We start from the raw sequence: 11215 nt of genomic DNA, 5'->3' as shown, positions 1-11215 counted from the left end.
ACTTAAAACGCACAATGATTCAACAATTAAAAGACCAGATCAATGATCATGTCAAGACATAAGTCATGATTAATTAATCATCTTCCCCCAGTAAACCGTCACAACTCAACCAGCTAAGTCCTGTGAGGGTTTACAAAAAGGTAGTCACAAACGAAATGAGAAGGATCTGTCTCTCGTTGTGAGTGCAGGGATAGTCTCTGGGCCTGGCCCATTAACTTGCTGAAGGGTTCGTTCGGTTTCGCGAACAAGTTTTACGGAGGCCCCAAATAATAGCCTTTTTTTTTTATTCCGGTACAGCTCCAAAAAATAGCTGATACGGATAAGATCCACTTAAAGTTGGTCAGTATTGTCCTTTTCTTTTTGACGCAAGCGAGACAGCCGTAATTAATAAGGGATTGTTTGGACCATCCAAACAATGGAGAGCTGTGGACAACTCAAATATGCGTTATCAATTCTGAAGTTAGGAAGATTTGGTGTTGGTTGAAGTAATGCTGTCATTATCTTTCCCAACGGTTGCCCCTGTCTAGAATCAAATCACAGAACAAAAGGGGGGGGGGTGGGTGTTGTCATGAATGTTGTCCGGTCTTCTCAGGCGGACTTTACGAAGGTATCGCGGGTTAAGCTCAGCTCATTTAGTTAGGCCAACCAAATTAACGATTATGATCGTCATCATTACTATAATTAAACTTAGTCCTACATTTTTACTTACCACTAAATGAACAAGAATTTAAATGGGACGCCACCGTCCACTGGGACTAGTGATCACATTTTTTGCTGACGCATCCTCTTATTTTCCACTTATTTTTTGGCCCCCCAACACTCCACGTTAATCTTTATTGCCCCCTTTTGCATTGTGACTGGCAGCGTGTTTGCCATGATCATGACGAAAGTTACCATATTTATAATTATTAGGCGATAGGCCATTTGTATATTTTTCGCTTATTTTATATTCCTTCCGGTTCAAAATATAAGCTAAATCTCATCATTATGTTTATCAAGAAACTAATTAAAATCAATTCAAAACAATAAACTATTTATTAATGAAGAGAATAAGTAAAAGATGTAGTAAATGAATTAAAAAGGAAAGAGAATATGTGGGGGCAAAATTTAAAAAAAAAAAACTCATTAAATATTTGGACAAAAATAAATATTATTTTATAAAAAAACCAACCTCTTTAAAAAAATTTAGCTTATATTTTGGATCAGAAGAACTATTTGGCTGACATAAATTATTGTTGATGACTTTCACAGTAGCATATAAGATAGATGGAGTAGCACCCTAATTAACGCCTCCACGTGAACTCACGTTTTTATGCCGTCAAGGTCGATGTCCGATCCCTTAACACGCCTGTTTACCGAGGAAAAACATGAATGCATATATTTCATATGCCAGCTAAACATTTTTATTCTAGTGATTTTGACAATATTATTAAAAATTATACTCCCTCCGGTTCTATGTGTAAACTTTATTTTTAGAGAGAAATCTGATCCAGAATATAAACTTTAATTTTAAGTTTGTTTAAGCATTTATTATTATTTTTATTTTACTTTTAATTGACTGTATTTAATACTTTATTTCTTTTATCAATATTATCCTCATATATTCTCTTTCATCATTTTTTTTAATTTATTATCTCTCTCACTTACTCTCTTAATAAATAAGAGTAAACTAAAAAAAAACATTTCTGATATATTTATTATTTTTAATTAATTTTAACTGCTCGTGATTCGGTTATTTAAAACTTATATATAGGATCAGAGGGGTACTCCAATATTATCCGATTAAGATTTTTTTTTTTTACATAAACCATGTTAGAGTCTTGAAAGTTTTATTTAAAACGTGCAATAATAATAATGAGGATCACATGGTGTTTTTGTTTCCCGGTAACGGAGAATCAAATGGAAAGTTAATCCCAGCATCAATGAAGTATCTTCCACGGAACAAATTTCATTAATACACATGGACCAAAACTTATTATAGGGACTATTTAAAAAAAAAAAGATAAATATCAGAAACAAAATAAATTGAAATTTTATATTTACAATCAAAATAAAAATCAAACAAACTCTTATACTAAAAATCGGAAGTGATACTACTTTTAGTCTTTAATATAAGACCTCGTTTGATTTTTATTTCGATCCTAAATATAAGACATCAATCTACTTTATCTCTCATATTTATGTTTTTTTTTCAAGATAGTCTTTCTAATAATAATAGTTATAACTAATACACTTGATTTGTAAGGATATTTTAGAAAAGATAACACCTATTCATCACAAATAGTTAACTTAACTTATTTTTATAATTTCTTTAAATTAGTTAACTAATTTTTATGATTAGGATAGGAGGCAGTGGCATTTAATTTAGAGAGGATATGTGCTTGTTGAGTGTTGACGTGGGCGGACGAGGCTTGCAATTCAGAACCGTATCTTGACATCGCGCGGATTCTTAGGTGCAGCGAATGAAATTGAAGAGCGTGTGATGCCCAGGCATTTGATTCTTTCTCCGTTATCTGAAACTTTCAATTTTCTTTTGAGTTTCGATTTTGATGGTGATATAAAATCTGGCGGTCGTGGTGCATGGAGATGCTTATGATTCACAATTGAGCCCTGTTATCTAAGCTCTAAATCCCGAGGGCCACAGTGTGGGACCGTGGGGTGCCAGGGGTCAGGGTGGGACTTGGGTTTTGAGGTTGAGACTGGGCCTGTTTAGATAGGAGGCCAAACTATAGTTTGGAGATCCAAACTATGATTTGGAAAAAAAACAACCCAAACAGGCACAAATTATTTGAAACTATGGTTTGGGAACCTAAAACTATGGTTTCAGAAGAAGCAAATCCATTCTGCTTCTGGCTCAAATTGGAGAGTATGACCGTGCCTATTAAAGTAAATCTCAACAATAATATGACTTCAACACCCCTTAATTAATTTTTTATAAACATATTTAATCATATTTAATCTTATATCTTATAAATAAATATACACATATTAATTATTTATTAATTATATTATCTTATGTATTATTAATTATGTTGGTAAAAAAAATTATTAACAATTTTATTCCTTCAAATTAAAATACATCATACAATCTATGTTTTATGTAATTATCATATTAACTTATGTTTTTTTTTAATAATTTGTACATATAAAAAGTGTTTTTGATAACAGCTATCCAAACACTCTCACTTCTTAGAATCACTTTTTCACAAAATCTATTTTTTCCAGAATCTGTTCTCCAGAAGCTATTCTCTAAATCATGGTTTGATTTCATCCAAACACACTCCAAAACCTGGGTGGAGCCCCCGTCATGTCTTCCTCGAAAACGTGAATTGAGACAGAGTATACTTGGAATGATGTTAACAAGATCTATCTTATTTACTTATTTTATATTTTTTAAATTATGATTAAAAAATTGATCCTAAATCTTATTTATATTTTATAAATTATGATTCAAAGACTAGTTTTAAATAATTTTATTATCATTTTAAACAAGCAAAACCCAAGTCATTCCAAACAAGTGCTCTGGAGAGGAAAATAAATGACACAAAGACCTCACTATAAAATTAAATACAAATAAAAAACTGAATTTTTTAAATCATTACCAAAGATCCCGACTCTCATACATACGATAACCTGGCTGGAAGAGGTCTACTTTTGCCTTAAACCTTGTTATTAGTGTAGAATAATCTTCGTGTGTAGTATAAATTATAAAAGATACGATCCACCCCTCAATTTATGGTTGGTGGCAGTACTATCTGGTTGGTATTACGATTTAAGCAATTAGATATCTTGCAAATCCGGTGGTGATTACGAATCTCTTTTTACAGTAGTTGTGATTTAAAAAAAAACAACATCTTTTTTTTTTGCCACCAAAAATGTAGTTTTATTTTTTTCAAAAAACATATGTAGATTTTTAGGTCTCATTCTCTAAATTGACTTTCAAAAGCAGGGACACATGATAATGAATCTTTCGAGTTTAGGAGTTTAGAAAGCAACATGTATGATAATATTTTAAACTGACTCATAAAAATATGAGCGCGACAGTTGCAAATTTCTGAAAAAAAGGGCCATCACTGCCCACTGTTAGCGAGAGTGGCAGGGCGCCAGCCACAACTAGAATCAGTACAGCGAGGAAAGAAGGTCATTTTATCCCTAACAAATATTTTATGTTGAATTTATGATTTCTATTTGACATTTCCCTTGTGCGATTAACAGGATTACTTTGGCGAGAATTTTTTAATGAGAAAATCATTAAAAAACTGTCAAATAAAAAAAATTGTAAATAAATACTCATGATACTTGGAATGGTTTCAATAATAATAATATGAGTTTTAATGACAATTTTTGTGGACACGTTTCTGTGTGTAATTTTTTAATTTTTAGGATTTTTTGTTTGGTTTTCTCTTTTGTTTAATTAGAAGAGCTAATATTTAGGGAGTGTTTGGATGAAAACCAAACTATGGTTTCAAAAATACTTTACGGTTTACGAAATAAATATGTAGAGAAATTTGTCTTGTTTTACAAAAAATACTTCTGAGAAGCACTTTTGAGAGTCACCAAAACACCTTTTATAAACCTGCGAGTTTTTCAGTGGAAAAAAAAAAACCGCCAGTTCGCACTTATTCATGTTACTAAGCTGCGATAATATATTTGACATTTTGGTGGGATTAGCAGAATCGCGTGTATCACCATCCAAATCCAATATCCATTGGGATGGCTAACGACGTTAGGCACTGGCTGTTGGACATTTGCGCATAAGGCACGCTCGGACTGCACGAAGACGCAGCGACGCAGAGGCATTCCCAATAATCCCCGAGCGACAGAGAGACAGAGGTAGAAGGAGTGAGAGACTGGAGAGAGACGTTCTCATTGATCTCTCTAATTCTATGTCAATAATCCATGTCACACGCAATTCTTGACGTCAAACCATTTCTACCCTTCTTTCTAATCTAATTACTGTGTCTTCGTATCCCCCGCCTTCCAACAACTTCATTTATAAATCCCGCTGCTCCTTTTATCTGTTTCTGAGCTCTTGGTTTCTATCGAAATCGGGGAGTGTGTGTTTGTGCGTGGCCATGGCTATTGCAGCTGCAGTCGTCGTGCCATTGGGCCTGCTCTTCTTCGCCTCTGGTCTTGTCGTTAATCTCATCCAGGTATCAATATTTCACTACTTCTTTTAAGGTCATCGCCTGTTCTTTAGTTCATGCTTAACTTTTATTTTCCCCTCTTGGCTTGTGTTGTATTTCCAAAGTGCTATCTATTTCTTTTTCTTTCTTAAACAGATTCCTTCCATTTTCGGATTTGATATTTGTTTTCTGGTGTACCTGGAGTATGTCCTTAGCTTGATTGGTTCGCTACTTGCAGTGATTTTATTCGAGCAGAAGTGCTAGTATATGATTTATCGGTGTCTTTGGTTCTGTAATGGAAACATGCTTATAAATCTAAGCTTTTGTTTCCCTTTTGTTTGTATTGTACACTTCTTGGACCTCTGTTGGCCTTCCTCTACCTCTCATCTCGTCCTCTGGAGGCTGCAGAAAGCAAGTTTTGGGTGCCCCCTTCCCCCAATATTTAAATCATACTACTTTCGTCTCAGTGCATTTTGCCTCCTTCCTCCATACTACCTTTGTTCATCTGAGATTTTTCTGATGAATGATTAAACAATTATTTCACCATTCTATAAGGAAAGCAAATCTAGTGCATAAATACGAGAGCTCTGTAAATCTTATTGTTTCAATTCAAACTTGAATATTCAGATAATGTAATTAGAAACGACTGAAATGTTAAAAACGAAACAAATGTAAAAAGATCTATAATTACTTTTTGATTCCTTTGTTTCAGGCAACATGCTATGCTCTTGTACGGCCCCTATCGAAAAATTTGTATAGACGAATCAACAGGGTTGCAGCTGAACTGTTGTGGCTGGAACTCGTATGGATTATTGATTGGTGGGCAGGAGTTAAGGTGTTTAAGCAGTTCCTGGTTTTTGTCATGTTTTATTGCATTATTGTTGCCGATAAAGCTAGGTGCTTGTCACTAGGAAAAAATTCTTATTTTCCTTTCGCATTCTATGTCTTGCACTATGCGTATTGAGTGTGTGGCAAAAGTTAAGTGCGATTACATTAAGAGTAATATGTTACATATTATATCTTACACCTAAATTCACAAAAAAGGGGGAGATCTAGATACTTATTACATACTCATAAGTTTGCTGGAGGGAATTAATTATCCAAATTGATGTTTGGGTTCAGTAATATGGACTTCCAATTGAACAAGGCTTCCTGGTTCGTATTTCAAATATTTTATTCATTTAAGCATTGTAATTGATCAAAGGGAACGTAATTGATACCTTTATGGTTCATTTCAATGGCTGCACGTCTCATTCTCTCTAGCCATGTTGAAGCTGTGACAGTCAATTATGAACGGCCATTGAATGATTCATTCTGTAGCTTTTTTGAATAACCAAATCTTTCATTTTTAACTTTCTGGTTGGCTGCAGGTCCAACTATTTGCTGACAGTGAAACTTTTCGTATGATGGGTAAGTCTCTTATCAACATATGCAAGTAATGGTAGCCTGCTAAATCATTTCTTTCATCTCTTCAAATTCTTTTTTTCCATGTTTTGCATTTGTTGTATTCTGGAGGGGAAAAAATAAATATTTCTGTTCTGCTGTGCCCAGCATTTGTGACCAGATTGTAAATGATTTTCTTATTTTGTTCTTGATATAGGTAAAGAGCATGCACTTGTCATCTCCAATCATAGAAGTGATATTGATTGGCTTGTTGGATGGGTTTTAGCTCAGGTGAATCTCTTATTTGTTATGGCCTTTTAACAGGTATAAATAATGCAGGCATTTAGTATATTTAGCACATTTAGGATCCATGGATAGCATAGCTCATTTATTTCAGGCTTACTTTTTCCATGTATATTATTGTACTCGAAGATGTGGTGCTAATTGATTAATATTTTTTGTGTCTCTTACATCTGTGTTGTTATATGTCCTTCAACTCTAATTGATTTTTGAACATCATTTAACAGCGCTCTGGTTGCCTCGGAAGTTCTCTAGCTGTGATGAAGAAATCATCAAAAATGCTGCCGGTATGTCTCTCATTGTAAAGTGGTCCTTGTGCTTTCCAAAATGAGAAGATGGAATGATTCTTGTTTTGCTGACATTATGATCTAACCATTTGATGATGTGTATCCATGCAATTTTAAGTTGGGGTATGAATGTCCGTATATATAATTGATGTGTATGAACTTATTATCAATAGCATGACCACTTGCTGGTTTAATTTATCATTGTGGTCTACCTTTAAAGTTCTATAAATGCAGGTAATTGGTTGGTCAATGTGGTTCTCTGAGTATCTTTTTCTGGAGAGAAGTTGGGCCAAGGATGAAAGCACATTAAAGGTATGACTTGTTAAAATATACCAAGCATATATTCTGCATGCATGTAAGAGATTCACATTCATCCATATTATGTAGATGAGCTCATATGCATTAACTAAGGTCCTATGTGCTTGCTCTGAAATTTTCTCTTTTCCTGTTGTGGTTCTGAATTGAGCTTGTGATGCTGTATTTGCAGTCAGGCATCCAAAGACTAAAGGATTATCCTCTTCCTTTTTGGTTGGCTCTCTTTGTAGAGGGGACTCGCTTTACACAGGCAAAACTATTAGCTGCTCAGGAATATGCAACCTCAACTGGATTGCCTGTTCCTAGAAATGTGTTGATTCCTCGAACTAAAGTGAGTTCTTGTTATTGTCTTGCCTTTGTTGTTTTCATTTTCCCTCTGCTTGCTGCCACTTACCGATTTACATACATTGGTAGACCTTTTGCTAGAAGCTAGTCTAGCTAGCACTAGCAGGATCAGTAACAGCTAAATTATCTAACCATCTGTCTATAGTAGTATTCATGTATTGGAATAGTTGTTTATGAAAACATGCTACCATATGATATATTATAATTGGTGGCGCCACTCTATCTACCTTTCTACTTATTATAAATTATCCCTAAAAATATTGGAAAAAATTATAGACATACGACTGTTCGGGCTCAATCATTCTTATGTGCTTTTCTCTGAGATGTTTACTCAGTTATGTTGTTTTCAGGGTTTTGTTTCAGCAGTGAGTCATATGCGCTCATTCGTTCCTGCCATTTATGATGTGACTGTGGCTATTCCTAAAGGTTCTCCAGCCCCTACAATGCTAAGACTCTTCAAGGGGAAACCATCAGTGGTAAGGGGATCAAAGTTGAGATTTAAAAGCAACTGTATTGAACATTGATTCCTCACTCCTTTTCTTCCACCATATTATCTTCTACTGCTCTCGAATATTAAACTTCTTGTCATGTTTTTTCCTCATATATCTGCTTTATTGCAGTTTCCCTCAAGTTTACTTTGGTTCTTCTGTCAACCAATCACAAGTTTGTTATTTTATGGAATTTTCATTATGTTTCTTTTTGGGTGTGTTGCACTGCCTCCCAACTAAAGCACTTTATGGGCAGTATACGTAACTGCTGGTGCTGAAATTAGCTTTGGGGGGGATTATGAATAGGATTTAGATGCTGAAAGAAGTGAGCCTGATATCTGAATACGTTGTGTATTAATGGTGGTTATATTTCTGTATATGATTGTCTATTGGAAGCCATGCATTTTGTAGGTCAGGGTTAATAGTCTATTTCACTGTGTTCAAGATTTCTTTCTTTCCTTTTGGTTTGGTCTTCTTTTTTTTTTTGTGGCCCGTGGATGAGTTTAATTTGTTCAATTTTTATGCCATAATGTTTGTGGAGTGGACTCTGGAGTTTATTATTCATTCAGTTGACGTAGGAGCACACTGACTATCTAAGCTCTTACTTCAGAGCAGTTTTATTTTGCCATTTCCATGAGATACATGACCATCAGTTTTAACACAGCTCGTATTTTGGAGGCTTTTGATGTCTATGGCAGGACAAGGTCAGGGTGCCTCTGACTTTTAAGAGGTTTCCCTTGTTTGTTTTCATTTGATTTGCTTCTTTTAAGAGGATTTGATTTCTTACTTGCAGTCGTATGTGTTTCTTATTTTGCCTGCGCTTGGGGGCGGGGACCCTTTTTTTTTTGGTTGGGAGGGGGGTGGTTTCACTTCTCAACAAATGGTTGTTTAAAACCTTTAACTCGTACACGTGTACTCATTTTCCCACAACAGGTTCATGTGCATATCAAGCGGCATTTGATGAAGGAATTACCTGAAACAGATGAAGCTGTTGCTCAATGGTGTCGAGATGTATTTGTTGCCAAGGTGCTTGTCTATTGTAGCTGACATTCTGGGATGCCTGTCCATGCTTTTATAGAGAAAATGAACTAGTAGTTCATTTTTCCAAATTGTGTGCAAATAATCTATGCTTGAATCTGTTCCTCATATTTTTAGTGCTTCTGTCTATAATTCCGTTAGTGCGATCATTTTACAATTTCATACATTCTTCTTTCTCTTTGTTACTGATTTTTCCCCTGGGGACACCACATACCAGGATGTATTGTTGGACAAACATAAAGTTGAGGATACCTTCAGTGATCAACCGTTGCAGAATACCGGTCGACCTATAAAGTCTCTTTTGGTGAGATGCTAATAGTTCAAGCTGGTCAACTAACTAATTTTTCAACTTTCAGTTTTCCTCCCATATTTATGCTCTGTGCCTATGGTAGTTTGCCTAATCTGCTAGAATTTCCTGTTGGGAGCACAGGTGGTTGTGTCTTGGGCTTGTCTGGTTGTTTGTGGGGGTGTGAAGTTCCTCCAATGGTCTTCCATTCTATCGTCGTGGAAGGGTGTTGCATTGTCAGCTTTTGGGTTGGCAGTTGTTACCGTGCTCATGCACATCTTGATTCAATTCTCACAGTCAGAACGCTCAACTCCTGCCAAGGTAACCCCAGTAAAGCCCAAGAACAGGGGAGGAGAGCAGGATGGTAGCAACAGCAAAGAACATTAATTACTCGCTCCTCAAGGCTTCCATGCATAGGGACTTTCTCTACAATGTTATTTTTGTCGCGTCAACTGTCACTTATGTTTAGTGACTCAATCATCGTATTTTACTCGTTTGCATTCAATTCTTGCATGCAGGTTTTGGTATGCATATGGGCTCATTATTTTCTAGTTTTATTAGGATAAACTGTATAGACAATCTAGGCTTGGCTGTGGAAGGGCCTTCGGAGTAGATTAAATTAATTTGGTATCATTTATATTTTGGCCATGTATATCCATATACCCTCTTTCGCATGTGCTTCTCGTTGGCTTCCATTTTATTCTTGTTTTGTGATTTTGGATTTAAACTTGGTGGAAGAACAGGTGTGAATATATCCATGAAGACCTGGGCCTCATCGGACAAACTTTATGTGAGCGGTGACTTCCCTGTTTTGAGGACTAATATTCGTTGAAATAATTGACGAGAGCCTATTTAGCTTTCATGAGTCCTCTGGTGTCCTCACCACCAAGAACGGCACCGGTATCAGTCGCGATGTATTTCGTTTCTTGTTTTCTCAAGGCTCTAATTTATAATTTATGATTTTAAATTATTTAATAATAATTTATGTAAACTTCAAAAATTCGGGAAAAAAGAACAAGAAAGGTGGGCTTTATTAGTTGGATTGCAAGAAGCTGGGCTGGACGCTGTAATATTCTCTGAAATTCATGAAAAAACTCACGAAGTTTTAAATTAGCTCTGTTTTTGTAATTGCTTTATTTTAGGTTGCATATGGGATTTGCATCTTTAAGGGAAAATAAAGGAAACGGGACAATGGTGGCTAAATGGAAAGGAATTCACTATTCTAAATAAGATATGAAATTTAAGTCTTGTGAATGAAAAAGTTAATCGTGAGAACAAGAGATTATGAATGAAACTCTTTCTCTCAACAAAAATTTTATGAAATTTTAAGTAATCTTTTTGTTGCTTGTGAGGTTTTTCTCACTTAACAAGAAAATAAAGGATACATGCTAACTATGATTTGCGGGGTGAAAGGGACTTCGCATACCACTATAATAGTATTTTTTTTGGGGGGTATAATATTAGAATAGTTTTTTCACCAACAAAGCTAGCACAATTGATAAATGGCTATGTCCTTTAAACATGACGTTTTGGGTTCGAGTCAAGTCATATATATGGAAAAAGGCTTTGTTAGAAGAAGCAAAACTCACTTTAGTAACCCTTGTTTTTTGGGAGGATTAGTATCTAGCTATTGGTTAGGGATATTAC

At 35.2% G+C, this 11215-nt stretch overlaps 1 protein-coding gene across 1 annotated transcript; it reads left to right on the top strand.

The window, feature by feature from the left end:
* The first annotated feature begins 4705 nt into the window (after positions 1-4705).
* On the top strand, positions 4706-10243 carry LOC114763271 (1-acyl-sn-glycerol-3-phosphate acyltransferase 2). The gene is made up of 11 exons (XM_028952902.1): positions 4706-5153; positions 5839-5961; positions 6497-6536; positions 6727-6800; positions 7037-7096; positions 7331-7408; positions 7584-7742; positions 8107-8232; positions 9178-9270; positions 9500-9586; positions 9713-10243. The coding sequence occupies exons 1-11, from the start codon at positions 5076-5078 to the stop codon at positions 9953-9955; spliced, it is 1161 nt and encodes a 386-aa protein (XP_028808735.1). The 5' UTR covers positions 4706-5075; the 3' UTR covers positions 9956-10243.
* The last annotated feature ends 972 nt before the right edge of the window (positions 10244-11215 follow it).

The sequence above is a fragment of the Neltuma alba genome, unplaced genomic scaffold, assembly GCF_004799145.2.
Source record: "Neltuma alba isolate B1F8T4 unplaced genomic scaffold, ASM479914v2 tig00011269_pilon, whole genome shotgun sequence".
NCBI classification, from domain to species: Eukaryota; Viridiplantae; Streptophyta; class Magnoliopsida; order Fabales; family Fabaceae; genus Neltuma; species Neltuma alba.
The sequence above is the reverse complement of the archived record's forward strand: the minus strand, read 5'-3'. Positions and strand labels throughout refer to the sequence as shown.

Coding starts and splice junctions, on each gene's coding strand:
- LOC114763271 (XM_028952902.1), top strand. CDS start 5,076: ATGGCTATTGCAGCTGCAGTCGTCGTGCCATTGGGCCTGCTCTTCTTC. Junction 7,097..7,330: donor AATCATCAAAAATGCTGCCG/GTATGTCTCTCA, acceptor CTATAAATGCAG/GTAATTGGTTGGTCAATGTG. Junction 9,271..9,499: donor GAGATGTATTTGTTGCCAAG/GTGCTTGTCTAT, acceptor ACCACATACCAG/GATGTATTGTTGGACAAACA.